Source organism: Carcharhinus amblyrhynchos, chromosome 21, assembly GCF_965287045.1.
Source record: "Carcharhinus amblyrhynchos chromosome 21, sCarAmb.v2.hapA, whole genome shotgun sequence".
Classification (NCBI taxonomy): Eukaryota; Metazoa; Chordata; class Chondrichthyes; order Carcharhiniformes; family Carcharhinidae; genus Carcharhinus; species Carcharhinus amblyrhynchos.
This window is the reverse complement of record NC_137344.1, coordinates 7,312,611-7,340,027: the sequence shown is the minus strand read 5'-3', so window position 1 is coordinate 7,340,027 and position 27,417 is coordinate 7,312,611. Positions and strand designations below refer to the sequence as shown.

General features: G+C 42.3%; 1 protein-coding gene across 1 annotated transcript in view; it reads right to left on the bottom strand.

Annotated features, from left to right (window-relative positions):
* LOC145356590 (cytoplasmic phosphatidylinositol transfer protein 1-like) overlaps positions 1-27,417 on the bottom strand; it is a 348,840-nt gene that overhangs the window by 8,205 nt on the left and 313,218 nt on the right. The window contains exons 7-8 of the mRNA XM_080209373.1: positions 13,145-13,300; positions 5,315-5,378 (exon numbers count right to left, since the gene is read on the bottom strand). Of these exons, the coding sequence (XP_080065499.1) occupies positions 5,315-5,378; positions 13,145-13,300 (220 nt within the window). The remainder of the gene's footprint in view (positions 1-5,314; positions 5,379-13,144; positions 13,301-27,417) is intronic.

The following is a 27,417-nucleotide window of genomic DNA, read 5'->3' as shown; positions in this document are numbered from 1 at the left end:
GGAAGGAGCCACTGGCATTAAAATGAGTGGCACTGTAACTTTCAGCAACACTGGAGGTGGATGCACTTCGAATTGCAGCTGTGCCACATCCTGCAGAAGGTGGCAGATGTGACTAACTAGTTCCCTGATCATGTGCAGCCTTCCGCAACACTGGTTCTCAGACATCTGTGGATATGACAAATGTTATCTGCAGGCTTTGGGTCTAGCGAGGTGCCTATGAGTGACAGCTGTCTGGGTTCATCCTTTGCATGGGAGCAGGTGTTGTCCTCTTGACAGTTTTGCTGACTTTGGTGAGCCAAATGCTGTCTTGGACATATTCTCCCCAGCCTATAAACGAGAAGGCAGACAGGAAGATCACCAGGCTCCATGTTCCTAATGGCTTCCACTCTGTATTAGCTAAAATGGAGGTTTGACGGTTTGCATTTGTCTCCTAAGGACCACTCTTTGTCCATTTAATGTCTGCAACTATCTCTCAAAGCCCACTGATTCATGTCCTGGCTACAACATTGACATCCAGTCATAGTTCACATGCTTGTTGGAAAAGACCAAACACCACCCTACATTATGTTAACTGAGTACCAACAGCTTTGGCCACTCAACTGCTTCCTGAGCTCTCAACTTAGGTGCAGGCCTTGTGCTCAGCTGGATCCATGGGGTGCATTTGTTAATAGGCACTTCAACAAAGAGCAAAGGATTAGGAGTGCGATCCTTGGCAGTGTGCCATGGCCAACTTTCTAAGGTAGCTTGCCTGATCCTGCCACACCATAGCAGTCATATTGTGAGTCAAGGTTTAAATGCTGAGCAGCAATCAAATTTAAATTTGATGTTGGGGGATGATTCCAGCGTGTGGTCACAATAATGGGATGCTAATTAAGTTCCAGATGTTTGATGACAGTAAATATGGCTTAGCACTGACAGTGGGGGAGGGGGACAATTATGTCCTGGATTTACGCCATCGGAAAACATGATTAGGGTCTTCTCCTGAGATTCTTTGATTTCTTCACTGAACACACCCATGAGTGGAAAATCCTGCCCTCTGTGAATGTGTTTGTATAGAGGGCTTGGCAGTAATTTTGACCTAGTGCACCTGGCAGGAAATGGATGGGCTTGGACTGGCTACCTGTCTGACACTCCACTGACTTTTAGTTTGCAGTGATGACAATGGGAAGTAAAACTGGTCAACGTGTAACGCGAGTGGCCTTTCCAATCCAATCAGGTTAGGTTAAAATGACCCCTTCTTTCTGCTATTGGTGTGAATGGCATCTTGATTATTTATTTATGGGTATATATTTTACTGGACATGAGAGTCACTGGCTGGGCCACCATTTATTGCCCATCCCTAACTGCCCTCCATTTCAGAGGGTGTTTGAAAGTCAACCACATGGCTGCACACCTGGAGTCACATATAGGCCAGACCAGGTAAAGGTAGCAAACATTAGTCAACCAGGTGGGTATTTACAACAACTTTTAATTTCAGATTTTTATTGAATTCAAATTTCACCATCTGCCATGCCAGGAATAGAACCAGGGTTCCCAGGTCTTGCCTTGTGTCTCTGGATTACGAATTCAATGACAATGCCACTGTGCTGCTGCTTCACCTATTATTATTTATGTTTCAAAAAAAGATTCAGTTGCAACTTCAGTAGTGATATGGCATTGAGCCATAGACAGAAGAACTAGTTCCAAGTTTGATCCAGGTCTGCGCTCCTTCCACTTATATATGTGGAAATCATGTGAAAGCAGAATTGTGCTTGGCTACGATGGCTTCCATATGGATGAATGCTATGCTGCAAACCATATTTTAGGCTCAGATATAAAGCATCTCTATGTTGGGTGAAGTACAAAAAGATTGGCAGTATTAAGAAAGCCTCAACCCAGAACGTGTCACTATATTCAGGTCAGGAGGGTGAAAAGAGCAAATGAGCAGCTGTGCTCAGTGTGGGATCTAATAGCAATAATAAACTTCAAAAAAATTAACTGATCTGAAAGATGCCCCACTCCACACGAGACTTCTTGTTCACTAATGCAAAGTTTTATACTGCGTAGTGTTTTACCAGTTGTAGTTGAAGGGAAAACATTTTGATAGCCTTAATTTCCAAAGAACGGGAGGATTGATTTAAAATGTACTTCAGGAAAAATGTAACATACGCTTGCGTTGTCATCACTCTGTATTTCATCCGTGGAAGGAGAATTTGTGGAAGGCTGATCAAACCAAACTTTTATGTTCGTTTGTTCATGCATATTTTTCTCATAATGCCGCACGTCATCCATAGTCATATCTGTAAAAAGTTCAAGATGTTTCTTGGCATTTTCTACTGAGGACATTAAACTCAAGGCATGTAGTGGTTTCTGGGAGGAAAACATAAAAAAAGAGAGACAACATTCTAGGTGCAGACATGGAAGGTTCCAGAAGTAGCGGGGCACTAGCTTTATGTACGCTCGCCAGTTGGAGAAAAAGGTATTGGCAGGAGGGAGGGGGGTAGTGGTGGAGGAAGGTTAGCAGTAGCAGGAGTGCTCTAGGGAGAGAAGAAGGGGAAAGAGTGAAGCAGCGCGGTGTGATCAGTAGGAAAGGTGGAAGTATAAGCCAAAAAGATCTTCGAGAAAGTTGCTTTCAGAAGATCATCAGAATACCTGCTACAAGACCTCAAGCAGACATTTCAGATTTTTCAGTGCATCAGACAAGAAAAGTTCTTACTTACATTAACATTGTCCATCCCTTATTAAGAAACTCAATACACTTACTAAAATAGTGAAAACGTAACATACACCTACATTTTGGAACTGCCTTCACACAGTTTTTATAAAATGGTATCCCTTTATGTAAATACAAATCCTCATTGAAATGATTACTTAAATTGTCAACACAAACAAGTGGATCTTGAGATTGCAGTTTTACTGCAATCACCTCCAGAGATACTATGCAGAAATGCAGATTTCATAGTATGAAATAGTTTTGCAATGAATATGTACAAATTGCTAATTAGTAACTACTGAAAGAAGTGTGAGGAAATTGTGGCCGTGATTCTCCCATCCTGTTGCACTATCTTTTCAGTGTAGCGGGCTGAGAGAATCTCGCAGTGGGCGATGCACGGGATTCACGCATGTGTTACTGCCCCCATGGCGTCTCCCAGCGCCGGATTTCCAGCAGGAAAGTGTGGAAGTAATTTAAATACTTATTTAAATATATTTTATCTGCTAAATACTTATTTAAATATATTTTAACTGCTATTAGCAGGCTCAGGACTGAAGTTTCTGGGAGTTTCTGGGCCTGCTAGCACCGCCACTGCAACACCCCCCCGCCACACACACACACACACACACACACACACACACACACACACACACACACACACAGAGTAGTTCACTCCAGCGGGGTTTAGACTAGCTCCACACTTGAGGGGAACTCATGGCCCAAACCCGCTGGAGTAAAGGAGGGCAACTGGGACACACCCAGAGGGTCAGATAGTGGGGGGATGGTGCCCCCTGGGCATTGGCACCCTGGCAGTGCCAGCCTCTGCCCCCAGCACTGCCCAATGGGCAAAGTGCCAATGCCCAGGGGACACCTACACAGCCAATCAAGTATATAGCAGTGCCAAGGGGTGGGGCAAATGAGGGCATAGCCTAGGGGGAAATTGGTGGGGCTGGGAGGGCCCACTTCCACTCTGCATAGGGATCAGTGGGGGAAAGGAGGGAGGCCAACAATTGGGTTGGGCTGGGGGGATCAGCTGGGGGATGGGGGCAGCTGGAAACCGCATTGGGCTGGATCCGGGAATGGTCAGGAGGGTGCCAGTGATTGGGCTGTGGGGGAGATTGGCGGGGGTCAGAAAGGCTGGCATTGGGGGGAGTGTTGTGGGACTGGCCAACAATCGGGAGGCCATCAGTGCAGGGCCACTTTGCACGCGCTGATCTCAGCATTGACAGATCGGCGCATGCACAGTGGCCCACTCAGAATGCTAATTTCAGCCTCTCAAGCCGGAATAGGCCCTGCCCCATGAAATTTAATGGTATTCACGCTAGTGGCCACTGCAGTGCACAGAGTGAGGGAGATTCTTCTCTGAACACCACCTGAAAATAAACCAGCATGAATTACTCCAGCTTTCACGCAAATATGACTCTTAGAATTTTTTTTGGGAGAATTCCAGCCAGTGTCATTCAAAATGTTCCACTCCAATGAACTCAGAAGACCAAGTCAGATACTAAAGGAATTTTGTTTGTATAAGATTTTACCTAGATTTATCTATAAATATAGGGCTTTCAATAAACATAGTAATGCTTGTTTCAGAATATAACAAAGTTTTCCACAAGGCTGTCTCCAGGGCGGGGCAGTGCTGTCAAAAGGAGATACGGAGTAAAGCGTGATGCTTCCCAACAAAGAAAAGGGACAGAGAAAGCTGCTGCTGACTGGATATAAAGGGGAATAGGGAGATATCTGGACATGGTCAAGCACTCCTACAAACAGGAAGCGAAGAAAAGGAGATCTTTAAAATTCACTTCACTGTTCCTAGGATAGGGATGGGGATAAAAATCAGCAATGCTGCCCACTCCATGATTACCTAATGACCCCTGTTGGAAATATACCTGTGTAGATGTCAGGCATAGACAGAACTAGGCTAGACTGTGATGTCCTGACAATCAAACTGACTATTGTTTAGTGCCTAGGCACATACAGAAAGAATAAGTACAGGAGGACTGCAGCCTCCTTTGCAACTGTACACTGTGGAAAATCAGACGACAAAATTAAAATGGCATTCTGATTTTGAGCCTTTTCTTTTAAAAGGGTGCTAAAAGAAATTCACACATTCTGAATTTGTTATCTTGGTCACACCACTAGATCATCTTCAAATGTGGGTCAGATAATTCATTGCTGTATAGGGACAAAAGAGAGTGAAGTAACGTGGGTTGTTTTTTTAAACAATTTTCAACAGCCTTTCGTGAGTCAGAAGTATTGATAGACTTTGACATCTGATAGTCTGTTTGTCTTTATACTTAGAGACATAGAGCAAAGGCAGGGCAATGGAATTTAATTAAATGACAAAGCAGAGATTGACTGGCCTACTTGTGGTCCCAATGTTCCTACCTGAGTAATGATGTAAAGGAGAGACCTAAAGACTCAAATTGAAAACTGATGCTATATAGGCTAATATTGATGATAATCTTACCATTTTCCAGTAGATTTGAAATAAATCTTTTCTCAAAGTCAGAAAAATCTCTAAAGACAAGCCTTTGAGAAGATGCCTTTCCATTGTGTCTTCATGCCATGTTTAAGGACATGGAAAAGTTGACAAACGTTGTTGAAATGAATAGTTTCACTTACCATACCATTCATCTACCCAGGCAAAAGCTTGTCGGTGGCCGATCATCAGTATATCCCGGATAACCTGATAACATGGAAATGCCATTAAGCAGTTGGGAAGAATCCCAATGGAACCCATTTACATTGTTTCGCCTAAATTTCAGAATGAAAGGAGACAGAGGGCTGGAATTTCATTCGCATTGGGCCACCAATCCATTCATCTCTCTGAATTTGCTCCAATCCTGACCTATTTCCCTGGGCTGGAGTATGTTCCTGCCACTGGGGCTGTCTGACAGGGGTCTAGCTCCAAAAGGGAACTGGCAGAGTGAAAAGGAGAATTCCAAGGTTGCTGCAACAGTAACAGAAAGAGTCAAGTGCACCATTTAGACACAAGAATCTTGTAGACTGTTTCAAAAGAGGGCCACGTCTGAGGCCTTCAACAGCAAGTGCTCAACTCAAACAGAAACAAGGGGAGGCCTCATAGAGGTTCTCTCTGATCCTTGAACTCAGACTTGTTATTGCTTCTTTATGGGGCTACTGATACTGCTTATTTGGTACCCTGGAAAGTGGCGCTAAGTGGGGTGGACATCAGCAAAATCGACCCTGCCATCATTTGCATGTGGTGGTTGGATGGCCAGCAGTAAGTTTGATTCTACCAACTTTAGAGGCTTTTACATTCGATAATAACTGTAGGACTTCTTTGTAGTTTTTAGTTATGGCAACAGTTTTCAAATTCCAAATGCATTTAGATCTATAAAAGATAATCCAACTGTTCCTTTCACAGATTATATTGCTTATTAGAACCTGAAACTAGACAGAATTTTACATGAGTTTGTAGGCAGTGTGTGTTGTGTTAGCTGTGTGTGTTAGTAGTGTGTGTGTGTGTTGTGTGTGTGCGTGAGTGTGAGAGTGTGAGCACGTGTTGTGTGTGTGTGTGTGAATGTGTAAGTATGAGTGTGTGTGTGCTGTGTGTGAGTGTGTGCATGTATTGTGTGTGTGTGACTGTCTGTGTGTGTGTATTGTGTGTGTGTGTCCTGGATGGTGTTGAGCTTCTTGAGTGTTGCTGGAGCTGCACCCATCCAGGCAAATGGGGAGTATTCCATCACACTCCTGACTTGTGCCTTGTAGATGGTGGACAGGCTTTGGGGAGTCAGGGATGAGTTACTCGCCACATTTTCCTAACCTCTTGCCTGCTCTTGTAGCCACCCTGTTAATGTGATGAGTCCAGTTGAGTTTCTGGTCAATGGTAACCCCAAGGATGTTCAGTGTGCTTAATCCTGCTCAGGTCACAGACAAGATGGGAATTTCCACATTTGCACTTGACAAAAATCTGTTTCCACGCCCCCCCCCACCCCCCCCACCCCATCACCCCCAGATGCTCCCTCTTCCCCTGACCATCAAGACTCCCATCCCTCTCCCCTCACCTCCCTGGACCTCAGCTTCCACCCTGCCATGAGACCACCTGCACTTATCTGGTCCTGGACTGTGGGGATTCTGAATCTGGGGACTGCTTGTAGTTCCACTCCTGGCCATTGCTGCAGCTGGACCTACAAGGTTGCTTGCCAATAGACTGGCAGTTGAGGCTAGACTTTCTCTTGAATGAAGTCCCATCTCCAGTCGATTAATGCTTCTTGGAGCATTCATTTCAGTATTGACAGAAAATCTGACCATCTGAAAAGTCCTGCCAACTATTCTGAAAATCGCCTCTGCAACTTATTACTGGCTAATTTTAGCTATGTTTTTCAAGTATTATTTTGCTGCATTTTTCACTTCAATGGGCTGTGTTTTCAATCTGGAGTTGGTCTCAACTCTGGGTCCCAACCTCCATGGCATGTTTCAGGCATGTCTGCTTTGATTCTTTTAAAGGGCTGGGCCAATTACTGGCAGGGCATGAGCTTGCTGTTCAATTATGGATCACAAGCTCGCTCCCAAGGCTGGAAGGCCAATGGGAAGCCCTCCAGCACTCACAAATCAGTAGCCACAGTGACTGAGGTGAGAGTTGCTAATTCATGAGCGAGGGGGAGAGAGGGAATGAGAGAATGAGAGAGGGAGAGAGAGAGAGAGACAGAGGCAGAGAGAGAGAGAAACAGAGAGAGAGAGAGAGAAAGAGTGAGAGAGAACGAGAGATGGAGAGGGAGACAGAGAAAGAGAGAGAGAGAGAGACAGAGACAGAAGAGAGACAAAAAGAGTGAGAGAGTGAATGAGAGACAGTGAGTGAGAGGGAGAGAGAAAGAGAGAGAGGATGCCTGAGCATTGTTTGAAAAAGGGTCCATAACTACCTTGGCCAAGATTATGGAGGTACAACGGCAATTGTAACCTGGTAGCCATGACTGGCGATGGCGGGAGGGGGTGGAGTTCTCTTGCAGGATGAGATGCAGCCACCCCCACACTCCCACCTCTTAGCGATATGAACCTACCATGGTTGCCTGGCTATGCCCCAGGCCAATGTTTCTTGCTTACATTGACAACTACAAATTCCAGTGAGTGCAGGTACAGATAGCTGTTCCAACCTTGATGTAACCTTTCCTAAAATGCCTTGGCATCGGGATTGCAGCATGATGGCTGGTGGAGTGAAACTCCCTTTGCTCGGCCCTGGACCCACTTAAAAATTATGACAATGGCTTAACAAAGCAACCTTTCTTTAAATTTTACATACAAAGGAAAATATAAACCCAAAGTGGCCAGAAAATTCTGCCCATAGTCTGTATTATACAGTATATGCCTTGCTCATGCAACTTGCCAAGATGGGTCAACTTGAAGGGATGGAGGGATGGGGAGCCCAATGCACTGATCTGATCCCTGAACATTAGATTCACAGGATGGCACAGTAAGGATATCTGAATCTACCAAGGTAAGTGACAAAGTGTGGCTTATATCTATTATCCATGCTCCCAATCTCACTTGGGTCATCAATGGTAGTGGACAGGGGGAGGCTGTTTTTCCTTCGCCCACATAGGACGAGTTGCACATCAGTGACAAAGGCCTGGTGGGAAGTTTACCTGCCTGATTTTCCAGCTACGGATTGATGAGTGGGCACAGAAGAGACAAGAAATAATAAATATATGCTAGAACCTGATTGTCAGAATTAATTTGGAACTCTGGCAGTGTTACAGATGGAATCTGTGATTTATTGAGTGCATTTCAAATAATAAAGCAAGACAATTGTACGGTTTATTTTAGCGAGTGGTTGCTTTTAATTAAATGTCTGAATATGATGCATTATTTCAGCTGAGAGGTCAGATGTTCCGTGTATCTCAACTGGTCATTTGGGACTTAGTTCTGAGATGTGCTGTGTTCCAACAAAATGTTAAGGAAAAACGTTGAGAAGAGCTGATTTTCAAGACATTAAAAATGCAATAAATTAATTTTTGACCATTCATTTATTCAGTGTAGGTGACAGAATCATAAAATGGACCTGCTAAGAGGCAGCATTTTAACAAGCATTCCATGGAACAATGGTGTTCATATTCAAATATAAACTCTGGGTGTAATTCCCTGGCCCTACTTGTGCACGCACAATCACATTCTGGCCATTTGAGAGAGGGCCATAATGAGACTTGTGCTAGGGAGAACTCATTTTGAGATTCTCCTCACCCCCAGCCGGCAACAGGAACCAGATTAGCATATTTAAATCTTCATTAATATATTTAGCTTCAGCTTTAAGCTGAATTCACCAGGCCTCTTCAATTCTCCCACTCACTGGTGCAACGTGAAGCCAGTGTGAATTACTACTGGTCTCCAAGTGTGGAGGCAGACATTGGCTGGCATTCTTGTGTAGGTGAGCCTGGTGGGAACCCTGACAGTCCACTGAATCGGCCATCAGGCCTAAAGCAGGATTCCCGCTGGGTAGCAAACCCTTGGCGCGGCGATGTTCCCAGTCCATCCTGCTGGTGCCAATCAGATTCCCACCCAGAGCGAGTGAGTGGGAACATGTTAATTATGCAAATGTAATGTAGTTCATTAGCTTCCCACAATGCACCCACTCCTCTACCCAGCAGGAAGTCCCCCGTGCACAGTTTGGTTCAGGTCCTGATAAACATAGGCATGGTGCCTTGTACTCCAAAATGGTGCAAGAAATAAATTCTGTGCCCAGGTGCCCCTCTGCTGCTGCCAGGCTGCAGAGTGTGGGTGGGCTTGGGCTGGAGAAGAAGGGCGTGATCTCAGGACTATCTCCGGGATGAGGATCCTTGATGTTCAGTTTCAGGATGGTGATTTTAGATACCATTCTAGGGAAGATATCCACATTCATTGTCTATGTCCTCTAAAACCTTTGAAGTGTCCTCATCACTTTGAAATCTATGCCCCTTGGATACCTACAAGCCTTCAAAGTCACTGTAACACTTCATTCCACAATAGGGTTTGGCCCTCTTTAAAGTGGTCTTATAGAAAAAAACTGTCAGGATTTACCAGGAAAACCCCTTGTTTTCTCTCAAAGCCCACAATGTTTTAATGGTCAGTTTCACAGAGGAGAACCTTTTAACATTGGAAGGTTAGTATCTACATGACATTAATGTACCTTTAAGAGTTTTTAAAAATCATGTTCTCTGCAGCTCTCATGGTCTCAGCTTATTTCATTGTTGTCGAGTTGTCTGGCTGGAAGGCTTTTTATTGCTCCTTCAATGGTTCAAATGAGATATTGTTTATTTTTTTCTATGGGCCTTAGGTACTTTCTGGGATCGCTTTATGACCCTGCATTGTTAGGAAGAAGACTCGTTGGCGGGTCATGTGTTTCTTAGAATCACAGAACCATATAGCACAGAAGAGACCCTTCAGCCCATTGAGTCCACACCAACACATTAGAAATACCTGAACTCCCACCTGCCAGTACTCGGCCCATAGCCCCAAATCTTATGATGTGCCAAGTGTTCATCCAGATACATTTTAAAGGATGTGAGGCAACTCACCTCTACCACCCTCCCAGGCAGCGCATTCCAAACCGTCACCATCCTCTGGGTAAAGAAGTCTTTCTTCACATCCCCCTAAACCTCCTGCCCCTCACTTTCAACCTATGTCCCCTCGTGACTGACCCTTCAACTAAAGGAACAGTTGCTCCTTATCCACTCTGTCCATATCTCTCATAATCTTGTGCATCTCAATCAAGTTGCCCCTCAGTCTTCTCTTCTCCAATGAAAACAACCCAAGCTTACGCAACCTCTCTTCATAACTTAAATGTTCTTTCCCCGGCAGTACTCTGGTGAATCCCCTTTGCACCCCCTCCAGTGCAATCACATCCTACTGATAATGTAGTGACCAGAACTGCACACAGTACTTTAGCTGTGACCTTACCAAAGTTCTATACAACTCCAAAACAACTACCCTGCTTTAGTAATCTATGCCTCCATTGATAAAGGCAAGTGCCCCATATGCCATTCTCACTACTCTACTAACATATCCTTCTGCTTTCAGAGATTTGTGGACAAACATGTCAAGGTCCCTTTGTTCCACAGAACTTCCTAGTGTCCTATCATTCATTGAGTTCTTTCTTGTCAAGTTACTCCTTCCAAAGTGTATCACCTTACACTTTTCAGGGTTAAATTCCATCTTCGACTTATCTGTCCATTTGACCATTCTGTCTATATCTTTTTGTAGCCCAAGACACTCTGCCTCACTGTTAACCATCCGGCCAATCTTTGTGTCATCCGCAAACTTACTAATTCTACCCCCCACATAGTCATTAATGTCATTTATATAAATGACGAATAATAGGGGGCCCAACACAGATCCCTATGGTATGGCACTGGACATGCCTTCCAGTCACTAAAGCAGCCTTCTGTCATCACCTTCTGTCTCCTACAGCTGAGCCAATTTTGAATCCACTTTATCAAATCACCCTGTATCCCAAATGAATTTATCTTCTTTGCAAATATCCCATGTGGGACCTTGTCAAAGGCTTTGCTGAATTCCATATAAACTACATCAGTTGCACTATCCTCATCTACACACCTGGGCAACTCCTCAAAAAATTCAATCAAATTTTTTAGGCATGACCTCCCTCTGATGAAGCCATGCTGACTATCCCTGATCAAGCTTTGTCTCTCCAAGTGGACAGATTTTTTTTCCCTTCCGAGTGAATTTAAAGTTTCATTTTCTGTTTGGCTGGCTGCAGTTTGGGTTTAGAATGGACATCAAGCTGGAAAGCAGCGCTTTTCTCTCTCTCCCTGGTATTGGAAATTGTGCTGGTTAGCTGAGAGCAAATCTTCTTGCCTTTCTTGGAGTGGAAAATCTGCTGTTGGTGGCTAGCCTGCCTAGAAGCTGTTCTGACTTTAAACTGTTCTGAGTGTATCCAGCTAGAAGGTACAACGCTGAGAAGTCAGTGTTTCAATTTTCAACCAAAGGACTCACTCAGTTCCAGTATCATGTGAGCATTAGTCTTCGCTGTGCTAAACCTGCCGAAAGGGTTTTTGCCAATGGAAAGGTTTGTTTGATTGGAACATTTTAGGTATATTTGTGAAAGGTTACACATAATCATGGTTGTTTCGTTTTTGTTTGTAATTAATAAAAGTTATTGCCAATTTTCTTTCTATGCATGATAACTATATTCTTAAATAATCTTTGTTTGATAAAGCTCCCTCGTAGCTCATTTGAATTAAACCTGAAGTGAAACATGCCATGCCTACCCTAGCCAAATTAAAATGTAAAACTTATGATCCGGGCAGGCTTCATAAAATACTTGGGAGTTTTTGACCTGAATTATAATTCAAGGGTCTGCATCCTTTGAAGTGGTTTGATTGACATGTATGGATTACTTACCCACCAGCAAAGAGCCTTGTTTTTTTTTCCTTCTCACTGGAATGCATCTTGGGTGCTTTATAAACATTGTGGTTAGAAAAGAGGAAGTAAAACCAGGTAAAAATTTTAATCTAACCCAACGTTTGTAAAAATTTGACCTTTGATTGGCAGTTTACCTTCCTGCCCCCCTCCACCCCCTTGCCCTTCCCCCCACCACCCCAACTCCTCTTGTTGTGTTGCTACTGCTCATTAGAGCTGCTCACCACAGTGGATGGGACTTTTGCTTAACAGTCCAGTTAAGTGCCTGAGAGATACTTAATTAGACAGGTCTTCCCTAATAGATGATGTGAGGCTGAGCGTCTCTGTTACTTTCATTAAATACAGCCCATAATGAGTTTAATGGAAAGTGTGTCTTGGAACCTAGCTTATAACATTTCACTTTTTTCTGTCATAGGTCTATAATAGGAGCCACCTGAATCTAACAATGGCCTAGGACAAGAAGGCATGTCACAGCATTCTAAACCATTACTGCTAACATATGAAGCACTAGTATCACTACACCAGATCCTAGAGGCCTCAGATGCTGAACTGTGCAAGCCACAGTGGACAGGAGAGAAGGGGCAAATGCTGGAGGTATCTATAAACACTATAACTCACAGTAATAAGTCTTAACTTTGGGACGTGAAGGAGTTCTGTGACTTTGGGAAGACATGTCACGATTCTGATACTATTCAGTGGAAAAGGAGAAAACAACAGAGGCAGTAATATTGAAGGCAATGAATGATAAACTTGCGAGCCATTGGCAGTCCCTTTGTTGAAAGTAGGTTGAGGAGTTCAATTGATGATCAAACAGTTTAGACATTTCTGTGCGCATTCTGTGCAGTTAGGTGTCCTCAGTCATCAGAAATGGAAAAGAAAATCAGCAAGGTGTGAAATGGCCAGCTGATTTTCCATGAGCCTATTTTGAACTATTGATGCAGACCAATTTTACCCTAAGATATTAAACCATCACCATTAATTAAAACGTACAAATATACTCAGCTCCTAAAAAAGACCCATGATAATATGTATTGCAACTGCAAACCTTTCCCTGGTGCTTATTTAGCTTAAATTTTCACTGACCTTGTGTACAAATTGTTCTACCCTTGTCTGAAGTCCCCAGACTTCGAATTTGACAGTCACCAATTTATAAGAACACATGATTGGCTTCTGGGTTTCCCTCCAGCCTTCTTTCAGCATGCCTCGCTGTGTCTTCTCTGACTTAAAATACCTGAGGTCCTGGAACAGAATAAAATGTCACAGTAAGTCGGGTGAATTTTATTTCTTATATTTTCAGCACAACTGCACTACCATTCAAGTTACTGTGCTTGGCAATAGTCCTGGAAGCAGAAACATTTCCATTACAAAGCCTAACATAAATGCATGCAATTCATAAAGTATATAGCAATTTTATATCCAACATTAGGTTGAATTTTCCAGTGCATAGGTAACAAACACTTAATGAAGAAGAAAATTTCATAAATTCCTTATTTAAAATCCTGCCTATTTCCTGCAATTCTCCCTTCAGTGCATCATAATACCCCAGGCAAAATGCTGGGCTGGTAAACATCCCCAGGGGAGGACGTGCTTAACAGTGATTTGTAGACAGTCATCCTCTTAATTTCCATTCCTTCCAGTTGAGAAGTAAGTGAGCTTTACAAAGCACTTCTGTCTAGCAGAAATTGACAGCACGTAGGATTGTCAGTGTGAACTTGTGTCCTACCGTTATGCATCAAAGTGCCTGGTGTTCAAAAACTCTGGAACTACTTTGCTATCTTCAAGATACTTTTTCAAAAATAGTACCTTGTTTATTTCCTCCCCTTTGCATCTTTGGTCTTCCTGTCCTAGACACAAACTGTCTACTCCTCCAGTCAAGAGTAGGCAGATGACCAGAGACCAAGCCTTTTACAATGCTCCTATATATGTGATGCCTCTGATAATTTTACTTCCAGTTTTTCCCTGCATTAGAAAGCATTTGGTCTCTGCTCAGTCATGAATCTACTGTACTTGGAAATGCAGCCAGAAGTGCTTGCTTTGTGATTTATAGAATTACATAGCACAGAAGGAGGCCATTCACCTGATTGTGTCCTTGAAAGAGCTATCAATTTTCAGATACTGCAGTGCATTCCAGGTAACATGGCATATTGTACTGAGCCATCAAGTCTTGCTTTATAAGAGATTTACATCTAAACATAGGAAATAGTAGCAGAAGTATGCTATTCATCCCCACAAGCTGGCTCCACCATCAATAAGGTCATGGCTGATCTTCTTGTATTTCTAATTCTGCATTCCCGTTTATTGCAGATCATTTTTGATTCCTTTGCCCAGCAAGACTGTATCTACCTCTGCCTTAACAAATATTTAGTGACTCCACTTCCATGCCTTTTAAGACGGAATTCCAAAGTTGCACAACTCTTTGACAGAAAAGATTTCTCCTCAGCTCTGCCTAAAGGGCAATCCCTAAACAGAGCCCTCTATTTCTGGACTCACCTACAAGAGGCAGCATCATGTCGACATCCATTGTGACAAATTTGTGAAGTTTTCAAAAATGTGTAGCTTTCATCAATTAAATTTAAATTATATCAGACTGGCAATGGAATCACAGTGACTCATAGGACAGAATTTTGTGAGATTGATTCTGAGCTAGCATGAAAATGGGTGCGTTCTTGATCTGTTTTTCTCGGTGAATTTTCACGCTCAATCTTATGCACTTAGTCATTGAAAAAATAGTCTAGACTATTCCTACCTGTGCAGGCAATAGGCTGGGCTTAATTCACCAGCCAGACTATAGAGAGAGCTTCTGCATGCGCAGACCTTTGATTCTGCACATGGATGGTAAAATTCCGCCCATAGGCTTAGTGATATAGGTCTTGCTCGGTCTCTTGGTATCAAAATGGGAAAGTTATGTCTTATTTACTTTCAGTATATTTGTATTTCTGCATGTGTGAAAGGAAGAAAGGAAAGACCTTATAGTGTGCCTTTCATGACACCAAGACTTCCTAAAATTCTGTACAGCCAATTAAGTACTTTATGAAGTCATTCTCCCTGAAATCACAGTGCAGGCACTTACATAAGAAATTGTGTACTCGTTATATATTCTATGTGTGTATTCAACTCACAAACACAGGCATGTTTTGCATTCAATCATTTATTTTCATTCTTGGTCTTTTTATTTGTTCCAGTCTATGGTCTGAGATATTAACACATCAAACCAAAACCAATTGGTTAATGGCTTTGTGGTTGCTAACGTATCTGAACAATCTTTAGTTTTAAATTATTTATTGCATTGAAGTTGACTGGATTAATCATTATTTCATTCTGTACTTCATTCTGTGCCAGATAATGGATGTAATAACACTGACTGTGAGCTCAGTAGTCATTTATCAGGTCTTTAGATATATGTAAATGTTCAATCCCAGATGTAGATTGATGGTCACCCACCCTTATTAATATTACAACATGAAGACTCAATATGTACTTTGGGACAGGAACAAATGTGTGGACGTAATAGTTTTCCATATCATCAATTGTTTAACTTTAAATTTTATGTTGGCAACATAAAAGTTTTACTGAAAAATATTTAACTTCATTATTTCTTCACACACACCATTATTTAACCATCTTCTCATCTATTTTTATGTCCTCTCCCTAGCAACACACATCGAGCAGGTTTTTTTTGGATAACGTGATTTCCTGTACCACCAGTGTAAGAGGGAATTTAGAATAATTTGGGATTAGAGGACTAACAGATCAGGGTAGATTAGATCAGAGTGAATAGACTAAAGAAGTTACAAAGTGCCTGAAAAATACTGTTTGCATAGGGGCATCTTTAACCACTATTAGATAATTTAGACATGTATTTTTGAAAACATATTCTGTATTAAAAGCATGCACCTTGGTTAATAACACAATACGCGTAAAGCACGATGGGACGTAGTTAAGTAAAAAAAAACACATTCCTCAAAACAATGCAACCACTGAGCAAAAGGAAGAGTAACTTTTACCAAGGGCCAGACAATCCTAATGAATAGGATACACATTGCATCAGTTAAAGCATCTGGATATTATAAGGAGAATGTGCAAAAGACTCTTAAGGTCCACGGACTGATAATGTAGTCCCATGCTATTAGCCAAGGTAAATAATCTATACTAATAATGATTGGCTCATACCCAGCTGGGCTGAGCAAGGTGTGGGCAAATGGCTTTTGAAAACTGTCGTATTGAGAGCGATATAATCTCAGAGTTGATTTGGAACTGCCCTAAATCTCTCTCCCTCATATATTGACCAAGCATAGAAAATAAAAAAATGTCTTTTACCAGAATACTGGCTCCATGACTCTTTGTGTTAACTGAGCCATAATTAAGAAGGGGAATGAGAAAGCTCCAACAACCGCCAAAATTGTTGATGGGATGTTTGCAGCCTCACAGCCATCTAATGCCCTGGTTAACTGACTGGAGACAGGACATCACCCCCACCCCATCCCACCCAGTGAGGAGGGATTGGCTGGCCCCTCAGGAAATCCTCCATGGGACTGGCAGGTTGGAAATTTTCTCAAAGCAGCTCATCCTCATCAACCTGCCAACTACAGATTGATCTGTCCATGACAGGATCGGTAGGGGCGACCACCGCATAGCTCTTGGGGGATAAAGTTCTGTCTTCGCATTGAGGACACCGTCCATCGTGTTGTGTAGCTCTACCACTGTGTTCAAACAGGTCTAGTAAATCAAGACTGGGCATCCAAGAGGCACTGTGGGGCCTCAGCAGCAGGATTATACTCAGTAACCTCTGGCATATCCCCACTCCACCATTTGGTGCACTAAAAGAGTTGAGTCGATGGTTAAAAAGAAAAAGGAGGCTTATGTTCGGATGAGATTGGAGGGCTCAGATAGTGCACTAGAAAGCTTTAGATTGGCTAGGAGGGAGTTGAAGAGTGAGTTGAGAAGGGCTAAAAGAGGACATGAGAAGACTTTGGCTGATAGGATTAACGAGAATCCTAAGGCGTTCTATAGGTATGTCAAGAACAGAAGGTTGGTCAGGGCAAGATTAGGGCCAGTTACAGACAGCAGGGGGAAGTTGTGTGTGGAACCGGAGGAGATTGGAGAAGTATTGAACCAATATTTCTCTTCGGTGTTCACGCAGGGGGACATGAATATAGCTGAGGAGGACATTGGGTTGCAGGGGTGTAAAATAGACAGTATTACGGTTGATAAAGAGGATGTGCTGGAAATTCTTGAGGGGCTGAAAATAGATAAGTCCCCTGGTCCGGATGGGATCTACCCTAGGATTCTCTGGGAGGCTAGAGAGGTGATTGCAGAGCCTCTGGCTCAGATCTTCAGGTCGTCATTGGTCTCTGGTGTAGTCCCGGAGGATTGGAGGATAGCGAATGTTGTCCCATTGTTTAAGAAGGGGAACAGAGACTTTGCCGGGAATTATAGACCGGTGAGTCTTACTTCTGTTGTGGGCAAGGTTTTAGAAAAAATTATTAGGGATAGGATTTATAGTTATTTGGAGTGTAATGAATTGATTAGAAATAGTCAGCATGGTTTTGTAGCGGGTAGGTCGTGCCTTACTAACCTTATTGAGTTTTTTGAGAAGGTGACCAAAGAGGTGGATGGGGGTAAGGCAGTTGACGTGGTATACATGGATTTTAGTAAGGCGTTCGATAAGGTTCACCATGGTAGGCTTCTGCAGAAAATGCAGATGTATGGGATTGTGGGTAATCTAGGAAGTTGGATCAGGAATTGGCTATCAGATAGGAGACAGAGGGTGGTGGTGGATGGTAAATATTCATCATGGAGTGCAGTTACGAGTGGTGTGCCTCAGGGATCTGTTTTGGGGCCACTGTTGTTTGTAATTTTTATTAATGATCTGGATGAGGGTATAGTTGGGTGGATTAGTAAATTTGCTGATGACACCAAAGTTGGAGGTGTGGTAGATTGTGAGGAAGGGTGTCATAGTCTGCAGGGAGACTTAGATAGGTTGCAGAGCTGGGCCGAGAGGTGGCGGATGGAATTTAATGCGGAGAAGTGTGAGGTAATTCACTTTGGTAGGAGCAACAGATGTGTCGAGTATAGGGCTAACGGGAGGACTTTGAATAGTGTGGATGAACAGAGGGATCTAGGTGTGTGTGTACATAGATCCCTGAAAGTTGGGAATCAAGTAGATAAGGTTGTCAAGAAGGCGTACGGTGTCTTGGCGTTTATTGGTAGGGGGATTGAATTTAGGAGTCGCAGTGTAATGTTGCAACTGTACACTACTCTGGTGCGGCCGCACTTGGAGTACTGTGTGCAGTTCTGGTCCCCGCATTACAAGAAGGATGTGGAGGCGTTGGAGAGGGTGCAGAGGAGGTTTACTAGGATGTTGCCTGGTATGGTGGGGAGGTCCTATGAGGAGAGACTGAGGGATCTAGGGTTGTTTTCGTTGGAAAGAAGGCGGCTAAGAGGGGATCTTATTGAAACATATAAGATGATTAGAGGTTTAGATAGGGTGGATAGTGATAGCCTTTTTCCTCGGATGGAGAAAGCTAGCACGAGGGGGCATGGCTTTAAATTAAGGGGGGGTAGCTACAGGACGGATTGCAGGGGTAGGTTCTTTACCCAGCGGGTGGTGAGGGATTGGAATGCCCTGCCTGCTGCAGTTGTAAATGAGTCTAGTTTGGGGGCGTTTAAGAGATCTCTGGATAGGTTTATGGACGAAAAGGGATTGGTATAGGCTAGTGGGTCATTGTTTTTGTAACTGGTCGGCGCAACATCGTGGGCCGAAGGGCCTGTTCTGCGCTGTAATGTTCTATGTTCTATGTTCTATTACCAAGCTGGGGATTAACCCTGGTTAAATGCAAGAATGCATGCCAGAAGCTATGCCAGTATGATGCCCTAACCATGTTAGGGGTTTGTTTTATGCACAAAAAGATGTGGCTTGCAAACATAAATTCAAATTAGCACACAACAGGTTTTATTGAAAGAGATGTTCTCCGCACTGAAAGTAAAGCAGCAGCCTGTGGCAACACCCTCATAACATCACCATCAAATCATCTGATCAGCTTTTAAAGCAACTGCAACCCTTTTAAATATATATTATCCACCCCCTTTGACAACAAATTACTATGATGTTATTCAGAGGATCAATAATACTCTGGATACATTATTAATCATTATACACAGTCAATAAGAATTTGTCAGGAGGATATCTATTCCTCTTTGGTTGTATACAACATTCTGGAATTTGGCCGTCCTTGACTCTAGAAGAATGATTTGGAACTTCAGTAGACAGTTCTCTTGGGACTAATTTTGCATCATTTTCACATGGTATCGTAGCATAGACACAATCATCAGGCAACTCAGATTCAACTAAGTCTTCCACAGTAGTATTCACAACACTAGGGACTAAAGAAGTTGGTACTTCTGGAGATGATTCTAATAAACCATTTTGAGATGACAACAATTGGTCAGCATGGCATTGCCAAAATAGTTCAACTTCGGTTTGAACTGTGTAAGTTTACTATCTCCTTGTTGAAATGAGCATTGTTTTGAACTCATTTTTTGTTTAGCAACTTGAGATTGTCGAGGCTCTGCTATCTCTGAAGTTTCTGGAGGTAATAAAAATCAAAGGGTGTTCTCAACTTTCTGTTTAAGAGCAGGAATGCAGAAGAACTTTGGATAGTTGCACGAATTGTGTTTATGCCAAAAAGTTATTCACATGACATGATAACATACTTTGCTCTTTTGAAGCTCTTAAAGAATGTTCCAAGGAATGTATGCGTTTTTCAGATAATCAATAGATTGATGGGTTATGAGACATGAATCTTATATGCTGAATACTATTTACTTTGAGAGAGTACTCAAACTGATGTGAACAGAAAATGTGAACCATTATCACGATAATCCGTTCCAGTTTTTGGCACATCGTGACATGCTTGTTGCTGTTTAAACTTCTAATGGGCAGTTCCCAACTTGAGGATCTTTATTCCTGCACCAAATTTTGAAGCCTCTTTAGCAGCCAGTTCCATCGACACTGATTTCTACTGCTGTCTTTAAAGTCAAAGTATGTTCAATAAGCAATCTTCTTTGGGTAGCCTTATTTTTGAGACTATAAACTGTATGATCTTGAAGATAATCTTCTAACAACTCACCAAACTTGCAATGTTGCCAGCCTTTTTAAGGTTGCCACAAACTGAACAATGCTTTCATCTTTCACACAATTCCTTGAGTGGAACCTGAATTGTTCCATGATGACCAGTGGCTTTGGAGAGTAAAGTTCTTCAAGCATCTTTGTCAAGTCATCATAAGTTTTAGCTCCTGGCTTTGCTGGTTGAATCAAGTTCTGGAGCGTATTGAAGGTTTGGTTCTGAGTGTACTGGGAAAAACTGGTAAGAGCAACTCATTTGCAATTTTGTTCGCTTGTAGAATATACTGAAAATGCTCAGCATAGGCATCCCATGATTCATTTTCTTCATTGAAAGGACCCTTGGCATCTAATTGGCCTGTCATTTCTTTTGCAGGCACGAGTGACTTGAGACTGCTCAGTATTATTTTACCATCTTCCAGTACTGTTTTTACCCTGGAGATCGTTGACTTCATGTGTTTTTTTTAACTGGCCCCAGCCGTATAGCAAAGCATACCCCTTATCAAATAAGCCAGATACTGCCTGGAATCTCACCCTTCTCTGATTGGGAAAAAAAACCCTCTTTTGAAACCAGAGAGACTTTTCTGACTTGGCCTTCCGCACTGGCAGCCTGTTGCTGCATCTCATCAGCCTTCTAATATATGAAGTGTAAGGAGCCACAGTTTTTCTCTTCGGATTTTTGTTCTTGATGAAACAAAATCCTGCTTGTCACAAATTTTCTTTCTGTAATGTCCCGACTATGTTAGGGGTATAGATTTTTCAACAAAAATAAAAAGACACAACCAATGAAACAGATCTAAGCTGTGCAGTCCTGCAGCATAAAGCTGTAAATGATGGTGGACAATTAAAAAATTCACCAGAGGCAGAGGCTCCATGAATATTGGAGGAGCCCAGTGCATCAGTACAAAATATAAGGCTGGATCATTCACAACAATCTTCGGCCAGAAGTGCAGAGGGGATGGTCAATCACAGCCTCCTCCGGAGATCCCCTGTATCACAGATGCCAATCTTCAGCCAATTCGATTCATTCCACACAATATCAACAAATGGCTGAAGGCACTGAATCTTTTTTAATTCATTCATGGGACATAGGTATCACTGGCTGGCCAGCACTTATTGCCCATCCCGAGGTCACCTTGAACTGAATGGCTTGCTAGGCCATTTCAGAGGGCAGTTGAGAGTGAATCCTGTGGCTCTGGATTCACATATAGGTCAGACCAGGAAAGGATGGCAGATTTCCTTCCCTAAAGGACATTAATGAACTAGATGAGATTTTCTAACAACCGATAATGATTTCATGTCATCAGTACATTCTGAATTCAAATATATTGTCATTAATTCATTGTCATTGGGTCAAAATCCTAGTATTCCTTCCCTTATAGCACTGTTGGTGTACTTGCATCTCAAGCACTGCTGTGGTTCAAGAAGGCAGCTCACTACTGCCTTCTGAAGGGCACCTAGGGAGGGGCAAGAAATGCTGGCCTAGCCAATGATGCCCACATCCTAGAAATGAATAAAGAGATAAGATCCCCAGGTAATGGTAGAGTGAGGGCTATGCCATGAGGTTACAGATTGTGGTTGCTGTTGATGGCCCACAACACTTCATGGATGCCAACTTCTGAGGTGTCAGATCAGTTAGAAATCTATCCACTTAGCAAGGTGGTTAGTGTCACACAACACAGTGGAAGGTGGACTTCACCTTCACAAGAACTATGCAGTGATCACTCTTATCAAAACTGGCTTAGACAGCTGCAGATATTATAAGTAGATGGATCATGTAGGTTTTTCCAAACTGTTGGTTCTCTCACCACTTGCTGCAGACCCAGTCCAGCATCGATGTCCTCTGGGACTTAGTTTGGTCAGTTGTGGCGCTACTGAGATATTCTTGGTGAATCAATTCCCCAACTAGAGGGAAGTCCTTTTCTTGCCAACCTCAACGTTCAACATGGAGGAGTACAGATTCATGAGCTGAGGGGGTGGGGATTTGGCACAGTTGGTGGTAATCAGCAGGAGGTTTCCTTGCTCATGCTTGACCTGATCTCATGTGATTTCATGGGGTCTGATGTTTAGGACTTCCAGATCAATTCCATCATGATTGTATATTCACATCTGGTGGATCTGTCTTGCCAGTGGGATAGGTAAAGTGTGGTTCATTGAGTATGACTATGTCAGGCTGTTGCTTGACTAGTCTGTGCAAGGACTGCCTCTCCCAGATATTAGTGAGGAGCCTTTGCAGGGTCAACAGGACAGGGTGTACTGTTTCTGGGACCTGGGTGAATGCCAGCTGGTCTGCCCTGTTTCATTCCTTTTTATTCTTCTGTAGCAGGTTGGTCCAACTGAGTGGCTTGTTGGCCCATTTAATAGTCATTATAATGGGTCTGGAGATGTATTGAAGCCAGTCCAGCCTAGGTAAGAATGATAGATTTAATTCCTCTAAAGGGAATCAGATGAGTTTTTAGATGACAATAGTTACAGCAACTTGCTTTTAATTCCAGATATATTAATCAATTGAATTTACATTCCATCAACTGCTGTGGTGGGATTTGAACCCATGCATTAACCTGTGGTTTCTGGATGTCTACTCCAGTGACATTGTTGCTATGCCATCATCTCCTGATTGGATTATTGGTTTATCAACTGTTTTGCAGAATTGTGAAACAATTTTCCCTGAACATGAAACTAAACAGGAAACACTAATTCAGTGAGCTGGCCAATTAACCAATCAGCAGAAATGTTCAGGTACCTACAAAAGGCTTCATGCTGTTGAATTACAGACCCAAAATGTACTTAGGTCTTGGTTAAGTGAAATATTAAATTTCTGGTAAGTGAAGAAGACTAAAATGATTGAAATAGAGGAACAAAATCATGCCAGTGTGGATTTAAAATTTGTTTCAGACATCTAAGTTAATGATAAATCCCGTTAGACAATAGTTACCTGAACAAATCTACCAATGTATTAAAGCTGAAAGATGCCAGCTTAATTTGCAGTATATTAATGGAAGTGAGTGGAAAGGGAAAGGGCAGCATTAATCTGTGAATGCTGACTGTGTTGTCAGCTTTAATTACTGAAGGCACAGCTTGCTCAGACAGAACATCATCTGTCAGAGTCCGATCTTAGACTACCTAAAATTGATTTGTACCCTTATAAAAGCACAACATTCAATAATTGTCCCAACTTAGAGAACAAAAATTTTAATTTACCTATCATCTTTGATACTTTAATAAAGTATCCCAAAAAACTTTGCCAAAAGTGAAAAACAGAAATCAAGCAGACATGAGAGAAGAATTAAGAAATCATGGTTGAAAGGATCAGCTCTGATGAGACTTCTGAAGTATTTTTTTAAAAAGCTCTTGGGATGTGAACATCGCTGGTAAGGCTAGCATATGTTGCCTAACACTAACTGTCCTTGAGAATGTGGTGGTCAGCCACCTGCTTGAACTGCTGTGGTTCATATACACCCACAGTGTTGTCAGGTAGAGAGTTCCAGGATTTTGACCCAGTGATAATGAATGAATGGTGTGTAGTTCCCATGCACCATCTGCTATTGTTCTTTTAGGTGGCAGAGTACTATCAAAGGAGCCTTCACATGTTGTTGCAGTAAAAAAAAATCTTCCATATGGTTTTGATTTGTTATTTTCACATGTATTAGTATACAGTGAAAAGTATTGTTTCTTGCGCGCTTTCCAGACAAAACATAGAGAAGGAAAGGAAAGAGTGCAGAATGTAGTGTTGCAGTCATAGCTAGGGTGTTGAGAAAGATCAACTTAATGCCAGGTAGGTCCATTCAAAAGTCTGATGGCAGCAGGGAAGAAGCTGTTCTTGAGCCGGTTTGTATGTGACCTCAGACTTTTGTATCATTTTCTCTGACAGAAGGTGGAAGAGAGAATGTCCAGGGTGCATGAAGTTCTTAATTATGCTGGCTTCAAGGCAGCAGGAAGTGTAGACAAAGTTAATGGATGGGAGGCTGGTTTGCGTGATAGTTTGGGCTACATTCATGACCTTTTGTAGTTTCTTGTGGCCTTGGGCAGAGCAGGAGCCATACCAAGCTGTGATATAGCCTGAAAGAGTACTTTCTATGGTGCATCTGTAAAAGTTGGTGAGAGTCATTGCTGACATGTCAGATTTCCTTAGTCTTCTGAGAAAGTAGAGGTGTTGGTGAGCTTTCTTAACTGTAGTGTCAGTATGGGGGGGCTACCAGGACAGGTCACTGGTGATCTGGACACCTAAAACCTTGAAGCTCTCGACCATTTCTACATCGACCCGTTGAGTAGACAGGGGCATGTTCTCCACTATGCTTTCTGACGACAATGACAAGTGTCCTCATTTTGTTTTGACACACTGCTATCTCTGTGTCAGATGGTGAAGGGAGTGAGTGTTGATGGTGGTGGGTGGGGTACTAATCAAGTGGGCTGTATTGTCTTGGTTGATGTCAAGTTTCTTGAGTGTTGTTAGAGCTGCAGATATCCAGGGAAATGGAGAGTATTCCATCACACATCTTGTAACTTGTAAATAATGGACAGGTTTTGGGAAGTCAGGAGGTGAATTACTTGCCACAGAATTCCGAGCTTCTGACCTGCTCTTGTAACCGCAGTATATATGTCGCTCGTCCAGTTAGAGTGTGATATAGCAAACAGGAGGAGCTGCAGTTGAGAGTCCCAGAATGTGGGGGAAAATGGGTGGACGGATGGGGAGAATGGTTGAGAGGAAGCAAGAGTTGAATAAGTGGAGGGTGGGAAATGGTATGTCTGATTGTGGAGGTAAATATAGACTCATCTGTAGAGGAATTTTTGACTGAAGACAAGGGTTTTGAGTTCAATATGAATGGAGTGGGGAGCAGTGGAAGTTGACAAGAACAGAGGTGATAGGGAACAGGATGTAAGAGTTGAAAACAAACAAAATGACATTGTGAATTTAAATCCTTCCCTTGTAGCCTATTCACAAATGCACACTCACCTTCATGTGAATTGGATTTTGAGAAAATGAGAAGATTTGAACTTACATGGCAAATCATGATACAAAGAAGACATGCGAACTACTGTTAATTCAATTCATTTCAAACATTATTTAAACCTTTTTTTATACTGTACAGAATTGATGAAGCTGCATGCTAAAGTTATTATATAATTTATAATATACAAGAAAAATAAAATTATAAACCAACAAAGAATTATGGTGAGTAATTATCACTTGGGCCCCCTTCATGAATTATACATAATACAGTAATGGTGGAAGAGAAAATAACACAAAATACAATCCATTTTGGCAATTGACAGTTGTAAGAAAACAGCTGCTTCAAAGGATGTGTTAAAAATAGAGTGCCCCTAAAGCTGTTTGTTCAATCTGATTTAACTGAAAAATTTGATTGAAGAAGTAGGTTTTACATGCGTTTAGAATAGAATCCTACAGTGCAGGAGGACGGCATTCGGCCCATCAAGTCTGCACCAACCATAAACCCACCCAGATCCCATCCCTGTCCTATAACCCCATGCATTTACCCTAACTAGTCCCTCTGACACTAAGGGGCAATTTAGCATGGCTAATCCACCTAACTCACCCATCTTTGGAATGTGGGAGGAAACCGGAGCACCCAGAGGAAACCTGCGCAGACATGGGAAGAGCATACAAACTCCACACAGGCAGTGACCCAAGCTGGGAATCGAACCCAGGTCCCTGGCATAGTGAGACAGCAGTACTAACCACTGTGCCACCCAGTAAGATAGAATAATTGAATTTTACAATACAGCAACAGGCCAAATGACTCACAGGTAACTTCTTCCTGCAGTATGGCTGCAATGAATTAAGTTCCACCATTAAAAGAAACAAATTATACCAAAATTTTTTTTAAAGATTTAAGCTGGTCTGGTACAATTTTGTATCATGTTCCCATACATGATAATGGGAGGTAGATATTCAAATGTCAGCTTATCTGCCAGAAAGGCGCATTATTCAAAGTTCATCGCTTAAAGCCAACTGTTATTTGATACAATTGTATAAGACAGTGTTTCCCAAACTTTTCAAGTCTTTGAATCCCTAGTGACCCCACAAGTGCAAACAGGCAACCCCAAGCGTTCTCATAATGTCGACACCCCTTTTTGCCACAAAACAGATGTGAACATTGGAACTCATTGGAATTCACAAGAATGACAGGGATCTTATAGAAGCATATAAAATTACGCAAGGAATAGATCAGATAAAAGCAGGAAAGTTGTTTCCACTGGCGGGTAAACTAGAACTAGGGGGCATAGCCTCAAAATAAGTGGAAGCAGATTTAGGACTGAGTTGAGGAGGAACTTCTTCACCCAAAGAGTTGTGAATCTGTGGAATTCCTTGCTCAGTGAAGCAGATGAGGTGACCGTGTTGAATGTTTTTAAGGCAAAGATAAATAGATTTCTGAACAGTAAAGAAATCAAGGGTTATGGTGAGCGGGTGGGTAAAGTGGAGCTGAGCCAACAAAAAGATCAGCCATGATCTTATTGAATGTCGGAACAGACTTGAGAGGCCAGATGGCCTACGCCTGCTCCTAGTTCTTATTAACACAAAAACAAAATGTAAACAAATCTTTTCTCGCTATATCTATGCATATATTAGGAATTAGGAAGAGGCACACAGTCACAAATACATTCACTAGTTACATGGCCCCCTCCGATTAAACCCATGCCAATAGGAAAAAGACCCATTTAGTCCAACACTTGCTTCCTGTCTGCTAACCAGCTTTCTACCCATCTCAATGCCTACCCGCAATCCCATGCGTTTTAACTTTACATATTAATTTGCTACATGAGACTCTGTCAAAAGACTGAAAGTCTAACTAAACCACATCCACTGGTCAACTCCACTAGTTACAGGTCCAAAGAATTCCAGTAGATTTGTCAAGCATGATTTCCTCTTTGTAAATCCATGCTGACTTTGTCTGATTATACCACTGCCTTCCAAATGCTGTGCTATGAAATCCTTGATAATGGACTCTAGCAACTTCCCTACTACCCTGTTTTCTCTCTACCTTCCTTTTTGAATAGCAGGCTTACATTAGCTACCCTCCAATCTGTAGGAACTGTTCCAGAGTTCAAAGAATTTGGGAAAATGACCACCAATCTACTTCTTAAGAGATAAATACAATACTCACATGTAACACATTTGGAGTAGAATGTAACATCATTATTCAGTGGACAAGGGGATCTGTGATTATTAATCCATTTAAAAAGGGGCCCTTCAAATGAATTATTTTGAGAATCA